At 42.8% G+C, this 17,549-nt stretch overlaps 1 protein-coding gene across 1 annotated transcript in view; it reads right to left on the reverse strand.

Annotated features, from left to right (window-relative positions):
- xylt1 (xylosyltransferase I) overlaps positions 1–17,063 on the reverse strand; it is a 75,213-nt gene extending 58,150 nt beyond the window's left edge. Inside the window, exon 1 of the mRNA XM_062433190.1 lies at positions 16,785–17,063. Coding sequence (XP_062289174.1) covers positions 16,785–17,063 — 279 coding nt within the window. The remainder of the gene's footprint in view (positions 1–16,784) is intronic.
- Between the last annotated feature and the right edge of the window lie 486 nt (positions 17,064–17,549).

Consider the following 17,549-nt stretch of genomic DNA (forward strand, 5'->3'; position numbering starts at 1 on the left):
AATGTAAAGACTGCTTTGTGTGCATGTGTTGTGTGTGTGGGGCGTGTGTGTGTGTGTGTGTGTGTGTGAGATTAGACCTGTAATGCAGCCAAAAATTTAACACACATTTACCAAATCAGTAGCCAATATCCCCCCCAAATACACATGCATACAAACCACAGCTGTCTATGACCTCCAAAAACAACAGACTCCTCATTTAAGAGTTAAATCATCCTGAACAATCATTTGCAACTACAATGAAACATACAAACACACATTCTCTGTTCCCACTGTATTGTATGAGAGATTTAACGATTATATAATGATGTAAAACAAATTCCAATACAAAGTGACACATCAACCCAAATGCTTATGAGTACATACGGAAACCATATGGGATTGTCACCCTAGTAAAGACAGCCCCTGCTGCACTAATCACTCTGACATAGCAGATGCACAGACTGAGGCATTATTGGCAAAATTAAAGCTACTTTCCCCCCTTTTCACAGTGTGAAACAGCTGTCCCAAATTGGAAAGAGTTGTCTAGAGAAAGAGGAGGGAAAAAAAGAGAAAGAGAGGGAGATAGGGGCAATGAGGAATGGAAGAATGGCCTATAGCCAGACCCCCGAGCGACTCAGATCAGATCCCCCAGAGTTGGGGATTAGGTTTTTGATCCAGATTTTAGGCTGGATTTTGGGTTTTTTCCTCAAACTGGGCTCATCTGAAATTCTGAGTTTGCTCGATGATGTCATATTGTTGTGTGTGTTTGTGGGAAACAAAGAGACAGAGAAAAGTGCTCATGGCCATCGCTTGGTATTCCGAGTACGTTGCAGCCGGTGCCAGCCACAGAAGGAGGTGTTAGCGAGTCCGAAAGCATCAATTTGTCAGCATATCCCAGCAAAAAAAAAATCCTCTGGGGCCCCTCGGAGCCAAAGCAGGGCACTGGCAAGAGCACAGAGGGCCTGGGGTGACCCAGCAGGGGCTAAATACACACAGCTGTACAATGATATGAAAAGCATACAAAAGATGCATATATCATTCACAGTGAGTGCATACTAATAGTGACAAATGTATGACAAACGTAACGTCCCTTTTAACATGGCCCGCTCCAACAAAACACCATAAACAAACACACAGCTGCAGCGTTATATTAACAGCTGCTGTAGAGAAGGGTCAAAGACAGTGCACGTCATGCAGCCTGTGTCCTCTGAATCATCGGGCCCACTGCAGGCTGGGACGCCATGTGGAGCACAACACACACTCACACTCACACACACACACACAGAAAACCAGAGAACTCTGTCACCTTCCCTGACCTTTGATGTTCAATGTAGCATGCACATATCTCCTCCTCGCTCTCCCCCACTTCTACACACACACACACACATAGAAATACACACAAACCCTCACAACCCTTCATCCATTAAACATAAGTAAAATCACACAGGATTTCTGTGCGATACAAATATACAGCATGCAGTGCACACGTCTGTTGGCATGGGCCCTGCTGGAAACATTTTGATCTCAGGCATCCCTGACACTCAACACATACACTGCATTTATAATTCATCATATACAGTACAGCAGCTTCCCACAGGGAAAATGTTCTCGCTCGATTTGTAAAGCCAAATTAATGTAAAGGAATTTACTTCGGTGTCACTGGCGTGCACGAGCATCGTGCAGAAAAAACAGAATCAATTGGACAGCGCGTGTGTACAGAGAACGCTGCATGCAGTAAGAATTCAAGATGTATGAATAAGAAAATTCCACAAAAATAAAAGAAGATTCACCTACACCAGTATACTGTAGCTTTACTACATGGGAAGGAAAATATGGATAAATTAAATAAGTTGACACGATATGAAACCACTTCACGTACCTTTACATAGACTGAGACTGTCATGGCAACTTCAAACAGACGTGTCCTACTCATACCAAGTATATGTCCTGATATAGACTATATACTGATATTAACTGGTTTCTGGTCTGACTTCACATTGACACGTATAAATATCACTACAAAACTATCTCAACTCATGGTCCGCTTACTCGCTTATTCCGGAGCTTTTGACCGTATCGCACAGTCCTCATTAGCAGATGGTGCTCAATTTGATGGAAAGATTGGACATCTGCACTTCCTTGGCTGAAATGAACTCCTTCTGCTGGTGAGGACCATGTTACACGGTTGAAAACTCCAGAATAAGACAGTAAGTGGACCTTGAGCTTAGATCGTTTTGTGAAGATTGAAGTCTCAAACTCAAATCAGGTTAGGAACCTGATAAGCCCTTAATCCTGGTTTTGAAAACCACCCGATATGTTGCTCTGTTAGAAACTGAGACAGTGTGGGGTGTAAGAAGTTTTTTTGCAGGTTTCTGATCCAATATTATGTGTGCAGGTGCAACATCAACTTGAATCATGTAGTAATGAACTAGTAATACAAATACTATGATGGTGAATAATGTAATGACTCTGAACTGAAAATCTGACACTTGTGATGTTGGAGGATTTGCCATTTGATAAGATACAGAGGACAACCCACCACAGAATTAAGAAACACAGAGTCCAGGCAGCCAGAAAACAGCTGAGGTAACTAGGACAGTGAAGAAATACAACATTTACACCTGTATAAAGAAAATACACATTTCATACACATTATAATGCTCAGTGATAACAGAACGTAATATGATTGGAATAGGATCGCATCGGCCAGGTTCCTGATCTATGGGTCAAATGTCATTATCCAGATAATATATCTAGATGCAGATGTTACCAGGTTTAAATGGGGCCAAAGACTCAAAGACATAGCCAATCAGAAACTTGTATAATGACAGAATCATGCATCCAGTGCAGAGTCTCTGTGTTCTATATAAGCATCATAAAAATAAATACAATATAAACATACTATCTGTATCTTTATTATGTGGTTCTTCACATTTCCTGCTACCGCTGTCACCAGAGATTCCTTATCAGGTATCTAATGAAATAATTTCAGCCGAAGAAATATACAAGCTATGTTCCGAGTCTATTAAGGAAAAAAAAGAAAGAAAAAATAAGAGTGGGAGAAAAAAAAGGGCAGCAGAATAATTCTGAGGAACTAATAAACCTCACGCTCATTAATCTCCATTGCTGCCACTGGACATAATGCCAGTGAAAATAAAGTCCTATTCCTTTGATTATTCTTCCCACCTCAGAGCAACACGCTCACATCAGGCAAATAGTTACCAACTCATTACAGTCCTCCTCTATTGCTGTTAAATTGCAGTCATTTGTGTGTTTTAGGCAAATAGACTGAGTGCTAAGCAAGCAGACGTGCCCTGGCTGAATTATAATTGCCTTGACCAAATCTCTTTCTCAGCAGTTAAGACAATTATATCCGCATACTCTATATGCCTCTGGAACACATGTGCAGGAGGTTAATATTAACAAACATCAAGGTTGCTTGCGTCCATACGTCTAATACTGCCTCTTCCTGCTGTTTGGCATGTAAAGGTATGTGAGTGTTTCAGCCCCACAGATGCAGCCGAGCCTTGTCCACAGATGACCTCACGACAGCTTGTAAGAAGTGTGAAGACCTACTTTGCCCTCCGTAACAAAGACATATTCATCCACTGGATAAACAGAGAGTTACATGAAAAAAAGATTGTTCTAAGGCCTGTTTGTTGAAGTAAAACAGACTTCACTCTGAGCAGTTAAGGGGAAATTAGAGGACAAAGAGAGAACTCAACAAAAAAAAGCCCTAACCCCCCCTCTCTGAAAGCTAGAAAAAAGAGCGGTATTGTTCTTTATTTGAGCTCGTACACACACACACACACACACACACACAAACATAAATAGAGTGCTGACACCAATAAGCAGTCAATGATTTTACTAATGGTTCTCCTCCATGGAAAGGCAATTCTCATGAGGATGGTTAAAGCACTGGAAGCCATGTGTAAACTCCCCTCCGACTAGCAGCTCCCAAACACACAGACGCACACACACGAACACACACACACACGCAAGTCTAAGACCCGTCTTGGCAAGCCCTCGCTTTCCTTTAACCTCTTTCTCTCTCTCTTTACATTTGAGTCTGTGAGTCTCTGAGTCGATTAACACTGTCTCAGTTTTTTCCCCTTCATGCCACAAAGTCTTTTCTTACTTTCCTCTGTCTCATGATTTAACCAACTTTCCAATATAGCTCAGCCACAATTTGGACGTTTGTCACATAAACCAACGTCCAACACACACCTCCTCACCTTTAACAAACTGAAACACGGAGGCCTTTACGGCCTATGAAAGTTTAATGTGTATGTGGGAATACATGAACATGAGAGTATTTTGACTTATAAAGTGTTCAAAGCATAGGAAATCCAAAAAAAAGGGCTATTTGAGAATAATCTCAAACTGTTGCACAAAAATTATCAAGCTCTCCTGCTTCCTACCGCGGAAGCATGAATGCCTTAAGTATGTAGCAAAAAGCCATTTGACATTATGCTCACACAATCAGCCATCCTAATTATCTTCTCTTCCTCTGCCCACCCGCCCCTCCCAGCTCTCTCTCTCTCACACACACACACACACACACATGCACACTCACACGGGGTTTTCAGTACATTGTAATTTCTGTATACCTTTGAGGCATGCTGTCCAATGAAATGAAACAGAAACGGGAAGGATGGTTGGAGACGGATGAGAGCGAGAGGTGGTGGTGATGGTGGTGGGGGGGCTAGAGAAAAGTGAAAGAGAGAGGAAATGGGAATAAAATAAGTGGAACGAGAGCAATTGAAGAGAGAGAGAGAGAGAGAATCGAGTGAAAGAGCAGGTCAACTCCGGTGGCGGCGTGTGGAAGCGTCTGCCGAGCGTTGCTGATGTGATGGCACGATGATGATGGTGTTGATGATTCACCGCTGGTAGGAAATCAGAGAGAAGAACGTATTATTATCACGCGGCTCAATTACAGCGCAATTTCTCCCCGGCAGCGACAGCCTCTGCAGGGCTCCTCATTGAAGCTGATTTGGGAGGCCTGCAGCGTCTGGAGGACCAGCGAGCGACTCGGCGGCACGGTGAGACATCCCCACTCGAGATGGGAGAAGAAGTGGAGGCAGGAGAGGGCGACCGGGGAGAGGAGTAGGTAGCACGCGGGGGTGAAGAGGGTGAAGAAGTAGACGGAGAGAGAGAAAGGGCGCAGACACGCAAGGCGTATGCGTGCGCCCACATTAAGACCTCATAAGCTCCGTACTTGAGGGCGTGTGAGGCGTTCGGCAGAGTGGAGGCAGGCAGGAAGTACAGACAGGATCTAAATGCACTGCTGATAGAGAAAACACCTGTTCAGTAATGAGCACAGGCTCACCGGCTGGTACTGGTGGTTTAACATGAATACTGAAGAACAGCTATTCATGTGGTGCAGAGAGTGTTTTATAATTTTATTTACTCTCAAAGTGTGCGTGTGTGTGTGTGTGTGTGTGTGTGTGTGTGTGTGTGTGTGTGTGTGTGTGTGTGTGTGTGTGTGTGTAGTGCATGAGCCATGGGGGAGGGTGCAGAGAGATGCAGGCCTTTGAGTGTGTGTGTGTGTGTGTGTGTCAGAGTGATTGTGTGGGTGAGTGTTTTTTATGATGCAGGAAGGAGAGTATATTTTTTGATTTTTATGCATTCTGTAGGTGTGCGCTTTTAGCACTGAGGGGACACTTGAGCCTATATGTACAGTATTCTTATGGATGCATTTGTGTGGATGTAGGCAGGTGTTTGTGTTTGTGTGTGTGTGTGTGTGTGCGTGCGTGCATCTCACAAGTGCAGCTGCCTCCAACATCCCGTGCAGTGGCGGCCCTTAGGCAAAGACAGCCTCAGCTGAACTGCTTCACTGACCTCACGGCGAGGGATTACTCAGTATGACCTTGACTGTAAACCCAAACCCCGATTCTCTCACATACAATGTACCGCGAGCTGTGTTATGAGTACGTAATGGTTGAAATATGAAGTCATTCTGTGGCTATGACCTGCCAGGTCAAACTGCTGCTACCACAATTTAAGATATTCTTGCAGTAGACATTAACAGCTTAACTTCGGATGTTACCATTGTTTCAATTTAATATCTTTAAGGTTGCACTGTATACTCATTGTTTCGGTTGAACAGCCTGCAACTGTGCATCTCTGATTAACTTTCACCACTCTGATCAAACAGCTGGTGAACGTAGTGTTACAGTCAGAAGCTTAAGTGCAAGATATTTCCCTCGGGAGATGGTGGAAACCAAAGCAGAGCTAAAAGGAAAGTGAATATTCATTCATTAGATGGATAAAAAACAAATGTTTCTGCTGGATGTGTAAATAAGCAACTGTTTGTTAACACGTCGCCATAGCAACTTTATAACATGATATGTCAGTGTTGTCTTTACAGCTTATTGCATTGTTCCCAAGGGGCAAAAAATCTATAATGCAGGTTTAATGTTAGATATATTATTTTTCCACATTTTTTAATATCGTGTATGTATACTTTCCATCTGCTCTTTCCACAATATGAGTGAAATATTATCATTTTTTTCAACATTTTACAAGATATTAAAAAGTTTCTCTACAAACCCTCCTTCATTTAACAAAATAAACCAAAGTTCTCAAATGTTAAATGTTGTCTAAACACAAGCAGCATTTCACTACACCACCACACCAAGTCATTCCTTTTGTATCATTTTATACATATTTTGATGCATTTTTCAATGACACAGAAGGTTTTGGTGCTTGAATTTAAAATAATAATCACAAGCCGGTCAAAGACTCCATTGAAGAGCATTATGGCAGCAATCAAGGCAGCAACCACTCTTATGTTATCCAGATGTGGAAAATATAAAGAGATATATGTCACAGAAGCAAGAATAAATCAGGGTAATAAATCAACCTGTTTTAAGAGGCAAGAAATAAATGGGATTATTGGACAGATTTCTTCAAACGTCCTTTTCAGTGTAATCCTAGATCAGAGCCCCCGTTTAGAGATGCTTGATCAAAACCAGTTTGATCGGTGTCTTGGCATCAGCTCACCTCTAAGTCCGAAACTTCACCAACAGAGGGGAAAATTACAGACCTGATCCCTGTATGTGTGGAGCCCATTTGGACGCAGGTTAGTTTCCAGAAATGTTCTCAAACCACACTGTCTTTTTTGCCAGCCGGGGGCCCAAACTACACTAACAAGCCTTCAAAACCAAACCGGGTTCTCTCGAGGATTACTCCGGGATTTGACTTGACGTTGGATTTATAGAAGGGATGAGACGTTTATCTTTTCTTTTTTTTTTCCTCCCCAAACATTTTTTCTTCCAGCTTTCTTCTGTCTTGCATATCTGTCTCTCTTTCTCTTGCCTGTCTCGATCTCTCTCTCTTTCATTCTTTCTCCTCTCACTTTCTCTCTTAATCGCCGATAGAGACGAGTCTTCTGGGCGGTTGGCATTCAGCTCCAGTGGTGAGAAGAGGGGGGGGGAGAGAGAGAAGAAAAGCGCCGCTGTCAGTTCCTCTCCTCTTGCTCCACGGGACTGGAAGGACAAAAGCTTTTCCTGACAGGCCGGAGCGCCCCTATCGCTACCCAGCCGATGTGTCATCACCCTGTGTCTTCACCACACTGCCACGTACTCTTTTCTCTTTCTGTCACAAACCCCCCTGTCTTATTAGACTAACACAATACAAGGGGATTAGTGTATGGTGTGTTGAGGAGGAGATAGCAAGGCAGTGGCTCATGCTCAGTGTCATTAGTCTGCGTGGGTGTGATTACATGTTCTTGTGCATTTGCGTGTTACATGTGGATCAGCGTGTTGCATGTCAATGTAGCAGCGCTGCAGCGATTTCACAGAAGTGGGCAATCTGCCGTATGCTTCCTCAACGACGAGGCTGTCAAGTGTTTTTCAATTTAATGTGACCATAACGGTTGAGAGACGAACACACTGCATACTGTCTAATGATCCCCTTACAGAAGTCTATTCATAGTGAATGCTGCAGGGGACAAAGTATAGATGCTATGATAACGTAAAACAGCTTCGCACTGTGATCATGGATGAAAAATCAGCACCAAAAAGGATATATGACTGCGAGGCGATCTGACCTGATGGGAACTTGCTACTGCGGCTTCCCATCATGTCACACCTCTCCCGGCTTGGCAGCATACACCAGAAGGAAAAAATTCACTCATATTCCATTATAGAAAAAGACAAAATGATCCCCCCTAAAAATCCAAGTCACCGCAGAACTTGTGCTTCAAAGGCAATAAATAAAATATTGCACGTTGTTACAACTGATTGCTCCTCTGCTTGCTTTAAAAAGAGATTAGAGGCAGCAGAAGTCATGTTTTAGCTTTCATATTCAAGGAATCATACAAATTCACAATCCGAATTAGAAATTAAACACAGTTTCTCATTATTTTAAAATATAGATTCAAATTCTGTCTTAAAACAACAGTCACGTGTCCAAACACTGAAACATGTTTTTGTAATCATTGCTCCAGTTCAAATTTCCCTTTGGGGACAATAAAGTATATCGTATCATATTGTACTGTATTGTTCATATCCACTTGGGTTGACTAACGTGGACAGCTGAAGCTGCGTATTGGCTTTAAATAAACTCACATGATGCTTAAAAGAAGAGCTATGGATCATTGGCCCCCATCACTTACGTTACAAGTACATTAGAAAAGGATCTTTTAATGGCGAGTATGGACTGGAGGTTTGATTACAACAAGCAAAACCTGTTTCAATGATCATATGGTCACCTGACCTTCTTTTAAGACAGATTTGTTCAAACTGAACCTACACTGTAAACGTACATTATATTACTGCAGGCATACAGTATCAAACTGTAAACCTCATAGTCTACAGCACACTGACGCACTCATTTTTACAGTGATTAGCTGTTAAAGTAAATTACAGTAGAAACACTGTCAAAAAACCATAAGATACTGGCAACCACAGCTGCCAGCAGTTTACTGTAATTTTTCAGGGAAATTTGTTACAGTCTGAAAGTTGGTTGCTAATCTCTTTTAGAAAATACAGTAGATCTATTTAAAGGGATAACCCTGGCAACAGCAGGGGAGTAGAGCGATTGGCCTAATAACCTCTCCATATGGCGATGGTCTAGCCCCAACCGGTGTGTGTGTGTGTATGCAGACTTTTAGGTCTTTGCTAAATATCAACATGGATACCAGACTTAAGATAAAACTAATTCAGCCCCCCCCCAGCTCTGTCTCGCTATCTTTCTCTCTCTCTCTGTCTCTCTCTCAGGGCTGTCTGCTAAGCCTCTTACCTATGGGATTATTGGCAACGCTAGGTATTATATAGCTTCATTCATCTGGATGATGCGTTATTAATGTGTTGGGGAATGAAACCATCTGTAACGGCGGCAGAGGATGATGGGAGGATGAGGGGAAGATTTGGGGAGGGTGAGGTGGGGTGGGGTGGGGGGGCAGCTGTCTAACAGAGGCAGGAGAGATGTCTGGCCTGGAGGTGTCATGTTGATGTGTGTGTGTGTGTGTGTGTGTGTGTGGGGGGGGGGGGGGGGTTACATTTGGGGACAAATTTCACACTTCGGACAAGTTAACTGTGGACGGTTTGTCCAACTGGGTACGAACGACATGTTCCCAATTTGAAAAAACTGATTTTGTGGGTCAGGGGTTAAATCTAGGGTTAGGCAAGTCTGCATGTCAATGTACATGTATGTAATGTCCCCAAAAGTGACCATGATCTGATATGTGTGTGTGTGTATGTGTGTGTGTGTGTGTGTGTGTGTGTTTGTGGACAGGTTGACACAGAGCGATGCAACTCTAATTGGTAGTAATGGTGAGGCTTATTGTAACAGACTTGACAGGACAGAGATGAACAGCAGTTATGATCTTTGATTTTGTAGTTTTACAGAGGAGGCATACAAAGGCATCAAGCTGAGCACAAAGCGCACGCAGGCATACACACAGTCTAATAGACGAGGAAGGACAGTTTCGTGTTTGTTAAGCCCCTTTCAGACATGCACATCACTCAGGAAATGCACTGCCAAAAAAAGACCCTGAGTTAATTTTCCATGAAGGTCTTTCTGGTAATACGTCTACTTTTCCCCTTTCAGACATCTGTAACATTGCTGGGCTTCATCTATCTGTTAAAGTCATAGCTGTTTTTTTAATAACTTTATTTTTCAAGATGTGGGGCAACACAGTGACATATAACCAAGGTAAGGGTGACAATGAAAAAAGGATAGAAGAAGGACAATAGCAGAATAGGAAATTTTGGACCGACAGCACTCTCTACCACCATCATCATCAAAACCCTGCATCTTCTGGAAAAATCTCAAATTGCTTGTCTTGTCCAATCAAAACAGTACATCCTCACATTTGATAAGTTGGAACCAGTGAATTGTTGGCTTTCTTGCTCATTAAATGACACAAACCATTCACCGACCATCAAAATTAATCAACAGCATTTTAATTGGTATTTTGACAATCGAATAATAATTCTTACACAATATTTAAGCAAAAATGCCCCGAAATTTGCTGATTTCAGCTTCTCAAATGCCAAGGTTTGCTGCTTTTTCTTTGTCATACATGATGGCAAACTGAATATAGCTGGGTTTTAGGACTGTTGTAATGGACGAAAAAAAACATCTGAACTGAAGGCGTCATCTTTTGCAAATTGTAATGGTCATTTTGATCGACTATGACGGCAAACTTGCTGAAAAATGACTCAGAACAAACTGACACTGAGAAAGAGAAGCGTTCACACCAAATATAAACATACAGATGTTGATAGAGCAACGTTGGCATGCGTTTAGGGCTGATTAAGTTGCATCTCTAATAATGCCAGTTGATGATAAAGGCCTGGTCGGATTTCGTGTTCTCATTCTTTAATGAGACAGGCTAAAGACGTTCAGAAATTTCCTACAACGGTAGCCCTGCTTTTCATGACTGCATAAATAGTGAACATATTGGGCTGATCTTAAACTCTTAACACACTGTTTGCTATTAAAATGATGATGCAGTTACCCATTTGCCCTATTAAATATAATATGATAATGGAACTTGCTCTACTCTAATCTCCTAAGCAAGAGTCAACATAATTGACAGGACTGCGTGAGTCATGCCAGGATGTTCTCTGCTCCCGAGAGTGTGTGCGAGTGTAGTATTTCTACCATACTGACACCTGTTGAATAGCTATTCCTCCTTTACACAAAGTCAGCAAAGAAACGGAGGGGGGACGCAGAAAGAGACTGCTGCCTCTGCTTTAAACAGATGGATAACACACTGAAGAGACTTGCACTACATTCAGCACCTGTACTAGAAGGACAGTTTAGCAGGGATGTGTCTGTGTTTTGGTGTTTGAGCTGCTATGGCTACCCGAAGCTTCAGTCTACAAACTACACATAGTGGAAAGTTTTAAGATTCCATACTGACGTTGATATTTTGACTATGAGTGGGATCGGCTCAGTGAAATAACATGACAGGCTTTTGTACGGTAAGCTGCATTATGATAATGATGAAATGTTTTTTTCCGTGTTGCGGGTTTTGAAGAGAGATGGTGTCATGTATACAAATTACAATTCAACATCAAAGTGTCTCGGGTTTTTCGATGCGTCTCTTTCAAGTTTCAGGTGCGTAGTTCTTCCCTCAGATCTGAATATGTTTCCACCTCTCTACCAGTCTAACAGCACTTGAAAAAGAAGCTCTTAGTGAGTGCGAGCACAATGACAGATGGATGGACTGACAGGCAGGCTGTACTTTACTTTTCCCTCATTACAGGTTTTACAGAACACTATTGATTTAATGATTGGGATGTTTGAAATTTTAAATCACACAGTGCATCTACTTGGTTTGTATGGACTGTAATTATGCATGTTCAAAGGTCTGTTTAAAGGAGAATAGCTCACACTCCGAGACGATTTACTTTTTGGGAAGTGCCAATTTATCTGCCAATTACCACTGCTAAAGTGGCTATGCTATCATACAAAAACTAGCACTGACAGTGACTGGCACCTAAAGTGGCACTGGAACAAACCACACTGCCAAGGACGCAACGTGAGAAACTCAATCTGAAACGTTCGGGAAAGGTGAGAGGGAAGGTCTGTTAAAAGTGAAAAATCAGATGTTCATGTTCAGAATAAGATGTTTGTATTACTCATTTATATCTATATTACATGTTAGGCCTGTTACTTCAAGCTTGAAGAAATGAGAGCTAACAGCATGTTCAAATTAATTTGAATGCAACACATGTAGCCTAATCCAAAATTAACATTGTAGAATTGTTTCCCTGCTGATTCACTTGAGTGAGGTTAAGCTAACGTTTTACACAATCAGCTAACAGCTTCACCTTCCCATGTAGGTAGATAGATTGACAGATTAGACTTCATTCATCCTGAAAGAATTTTAACATGGCGTCAAAACCCAAACTGCTACCTCACATTACTTCCCAAATGCTGTGATGATTATGATTATCCATTCAGTGCAGCTTGCTACTTTATGCAATTTTTGCGTTAGCAGAGTGCAACAATAGCCAAATTCAGAAAGGGCAACAGAGCGTGCCATAAACAGTCAAAGCGAAACTGGAACTTCTGGGTTCAGTTTCAGAAAGCCCCGCTGACATTTGTCTTGTATGTTATGTGGTTCACTCCATGCATCAAGACGAGATCTTTTATTAGCCTTTAACAAGCGCTGTTTCCCATGAGTCCAAGACCATCACCAGTTAAACGTCACATCTTGACAAAAGAGGTAAGTCCATGGTCAAGATGAGATGTTGTGGTTTGTTGAGATGTCTCTGTAATAACAGCAGGACAGAGAGGACTGAATGGTGGAGATGTTTGACAGCAGAGTGTTGGGGAAGTTTATGGATATGGCACCCACGCTGCTGCGTAATCGTTATTAAACTTTGTTAAAACCACAATGGTTTTTAACTTTTAATGGTGAGTGCCGTAGAGGACGCCAATTTGTCTTACAGCAGCGGTTCTCAAACAAAACTGACACAAATTAGACCACAGATTTGAATTTTTTGTCCCAGGGTCCCCCACCTGGTAAGATATTTGCTTTTAGATGTTTTATTACAGATTCAGTGTGAAACCCATGACCAAAATAGTTATACTTTCTGCCATTGTGTTATTTATGGATGGAATGTTTGCTGGGGAAACTCTGGAACCCCCCCCAAACACCCCTGGGGATCCCCAGACTCTTAGAATCATTGTCTTAGAGTACTGAATGTAAACTCTGAAAATATGTTTCATTTTTTCAGAAATGCTCAATGAGAGACTGTATTGTATGTAACTATAAACACTCCATCTGCAATGACTTTACACCCCCTCTTGTCATAGCCTTTGACGTAGGACTATGTGTTGCTTCTATCGAGTACAAAAAGAACTTTGTCTACATGAGTCTCTGTGTGTGTGTGTGTGTGTCACTATAAATATGTCCATGTATGTGGGTGTGTTTGTGTGGAGCTGCTACCCTGCGTCTTCGTACATGGCATTGGATGTTTGTGCAAGTGTTGGTGTGTGTGTGAGTTTGTGTGAGTCAGCGCTGTGATCATGGACACAGTGGAATGAATCATTGTGGTTGTGGTGATTTTTGGAGAATACACTGGTAGAAACAATAGATTTCAGCAAAATTGTTTCAAAATGTAAAACGGGCACAGTGCATTTGTTTAGTACTGTACATTATTACGATTTAAATGATAATCCAGCTTAATCAGAGTGTGGTTTGTGTCAATAATAATAATCCATTTTATCAGTTTTGCTGAATATCAGAGGCTCATGTATTTCTATTCAATGCCAAAAATAGCTTCAGGGATTTTTTTTACTGTACTTACTAACAGTAAGAACATTAATATCAGGCTATTTATGATCTCAAATGGGAACCCCCGTGCTGGGACACGAATTCGGCACTTCCTTCCACTTTATGCTTCTCTAATTTCTCTAAATTTCTCCCCATCACAGAAAGCCCTCCATCCTCTGTCAATCAGTCACAAACTATTCAAGTGAAATATCTGCTGGCATTCATTTCTTTGAATAAAATATGTCTGCAGCAAATTGCCAGAGAAAACATCTTTATAATGAAACATAATAATCTGTGGTTTATACTACCATTTAATACATTATCACTCTACTGTAAAACAATGTAGAAAAGACAGAGGAAAATGTGGCTTTTCAGATGGTTTGTAATGTCATCTTTACCACCGGAAAGAATGAGGAAGCTCTGTAATGGAAAACGTGTAGCCTACATCAGAGGTAATGTTACGTGTGTTACCATGACTAACTGGGAAACTCTTTACAACATGTGTGAGCTGGACACTCGCTGGGCATATGGGGATCATGACAGTATATGACTACTGCGGCAGATGGAAAGAAAAGTGCTGACAACCAGATGTGAAGCCAGAGGCTTTTTCTAAAGCTTTACTCACTCTCCTGCTGAAGGTAGGTTGGTCTTATTCTGGCACATTAACCGTTTTTCACATCCATCACCAGGACCGCCTTAATAAGCACCTATTAATAATAATTGTGATGCTATCTCCTGTAATAAATTGATGTCAGGGACAACAAGATAGAATAATAAGTGTACAAATTTCTGATGGGGAATCTGCAACAGGTAGCCATAGTCTATGTAAAAACACTGAAATATCAATTAATATCACTCATGGGATTATATAGATATATAAAGCAGTGGAACTGTGACCAACAAAATGTGGTGTCTGTCTACACGAAAACGAAATGAAAACCTCTACACACACAACAGGAGACATCCACTAATGGCAACTGTAGCTCCTGCCTGCTGGGATGACACATCCGAAGCTATGCATAATGTCTCCATCCGACACAAGTTATCACAGAAATTCTGCTATTGTCACACTGTAGCTTTCGGCTAATTCTATTCTGGATCAAAGTGCTGCTCTCCCCTCTCTGAGGCGTGGTGCTTCATATAGCATCAGTTGGCGCTTATGCGTCACCCTTTAGGCTGGACAACTCTGCCTAGCCAAGCCACACATTCATACACACAGACACACACACCACCCACAAGGGGAGAAAGAATAAAAATGCAGTGATTAACCAGTTGAGGGAATGCATGTGGCCGAGGGTGATCGGTTGAATGTTAAGAGTCCAGGGGCCACAGAGCTAGTCGACAATCTGACAGGCGGGCAGCAGGCGAGCTGACTGGCTGGTGGACTGGCATCAGGCAGTGTGAAGTGCCTTGAAGCGATGGGGATGAAAGCCCTCTTTAAAGGGGTCACGGGTGCAGATCCATGGCTTGTTTTAATAATAAAACACATTTGGAGGAATCTGTGTTGACGTAGCGTTAATAGGTTCTGACACGACTGATCCTTTATGAAGAGGAACCACAGTGTTACTGTGTAATTAATTCATGTACAAGCCTTCTAGGAATATTACAGTAATTCTAACAAATAACATCAATAACCGCAAGTGTTACACTGTAAAGTTACTGACGAGTCCCAACAGGACTATTACTGGCATATTACAATAATATTAAATTAGAGGAATATTGTCAAAAAAATAGACAAATGACTCAAATATAACCCTGTCCTTGGCATGACTTTGTATTGTGAGGATGCCGGCAGGTGGGACAAACAGTCCTACCAGAAGGGAGTGAGTCACTGTAAGATCTGCGGAGGAGACAGATGATACAGTGCAGGGCTCTGAGTGACTGACTGTGAGCGGAGGCCACAGTTTATCATACTACATCACAGCCAGTTATCTGTTGATTGCATGGAGGCTGAAGAGTAGGCTATGGTAGAAATGGTGGCAGCTTTATGAAGGGAAAATGCTGCCCGCCTGCCAGAAACAACTGCGTCCAATTTCTTTAGGGCACCGTAACTGCTTGAGAGACCATGCAAGCGAGAAGCTCAATTTTCGAGAATTTAATTCCAGACATCAGGTTGTGAAAATTAATCACATGCTGCGCAGAAGCCCTGTTCAAATACAAAAACCTGCTCACTGTGAAGCCTCCAGGGGCACAGGGCACAGTCAGTGGAGTCTACAAATAAACATTTGGATTTTTTGGCACCCAATTTTTAAATTTTCAGCAAGCAAGGCATGGCATTAGCTCCTCTTCCTCTGAAAGGGCACAGCTCCACAGGCTATCTTTAACTTAATTTATTCATTTTGTGTGCAAGATGTTCATTATGCAGGTCTGCATATTTGCTTTGGCTCCACACTCACATCTATCTTGACCTTTTGTGTTTCACAATGCCACTACCAATAAAATTGTTTGTGTTTTTGCATACAACAGATGACTCTAATCTTTGTACACTCATCAAAACCAACCCGGCAAATTAGGTTATGTCTCCATTTGGCCTTGCACAGACAGTGCTGAGCCATGCAGCTACTGTATTTCACTTAAAAAGCCAAATAGACCATGACAGGTATAGGATAAAATCCAGAGTCAGTGACTCTGCTGTTTAGGCACCTCCTCAGCTGCTATCTTAAAGGATTTGCCCTGCCATGCTATCACTCTGCCCTAGAGTGAACTACACGCTGAGTTCAGATTTCATACTCAGCTTTGGCATTTTAATCTGGAGTCTGAACTGGAGTGCGTCCATTCAAACGGCGCAATAAGGCTCCAGTCCTCAGCGAGCAGTCCTCCCCAGCATCGGAAGAGTAGAAAAGGCTCGCTTGCATCTGTCTGGCTTCAGACATCCTATCAGTTCCCTCAGAGGCAGCCTCCGTTCAAGTGACAACAATCAAACACTCATTCATTTTGAGGCCCGGTCGTGTGCTTGTCTCTAAAAAAGCGCAGAACCGGAGATGTTTTGACCTGCCTGCCAACCCCTCCGGGCTTCATCCCCGGAGAGACAGTGTCTTTTTTAGCGGGCATATGAATACATTACCGGCTGCTGTATGTGCCGAGACGCCCCCCTCCCAGGCGGGGGATGATGCTGCCGCCGCTGGACCCCGTGCTGGAAATAGTCGCTGCCAGCGGCTTTGTTGCCCGCGACCCGGTCCCTCTTCTCCCGCACATTGGAGCCTCCGTTTTCCCTGTCTTCGCCGGAGTCGAGGCTGCTGAAGTTCCACACAATCAGCGTCTGCACCAGCAGTACCGTGAGGGCTGCTATCAGGGCGGACCGCGACCGGCGGGCCAACCTGCGAGCACACAAGCCGCCAACCATCTTCGCACCGGGCTGCACGGAGCTGGAGGAGCGTCTGTGGCTCTGCGCAGCGCGACGGGAGCAAGGAGTGGAAGTAGAGGGTGGACGAGGAGGAGGAGGTGGTAGTGGTGGTGGAGGAGGAGGAGGAGGAGGGAGGCTGAGCTTTACGGTGGCAGAGGCGAGGAGGAGCATCGAGAAGGAGAGGCAGAGGGCCACCGTGTGGTGAAACTCGGTGAGAGGATGATCAGCGACAGACATGCTCTAGGCTACTGCACGACTCCTTTGTCTGAGGCAGGCTGTCTGTTCTCTGCGGGAGAAATTTTAATCTAACATTTTATCTTTTTCAAGAAGGAATTTGATAATCACCAAATGCACAATTATTATTAAAAGAACAGCAGGAATAAAGGGCTTCCAGAGGTCCTACACAGACAAACTGGCCCCAACAGGGGAGTAGCTGTCCCCAGACTCAATATTGCCTTGGGCACCTTAATTCTTACATACTAATGT

This window comes from Scomber scombrus, chromosome 2 (genome assembly GCF_963691925.1).
Source record: "Scomber scombrus chromosome 2, fScoSco1.1, whole genome shotgun sequence".
Taxonomy (NCBI): Eukaryota; Metazoa; Chordata; class Actinopteri; order Scombriformes; family Scombridae; genus Scomber; species Scomber scombrus.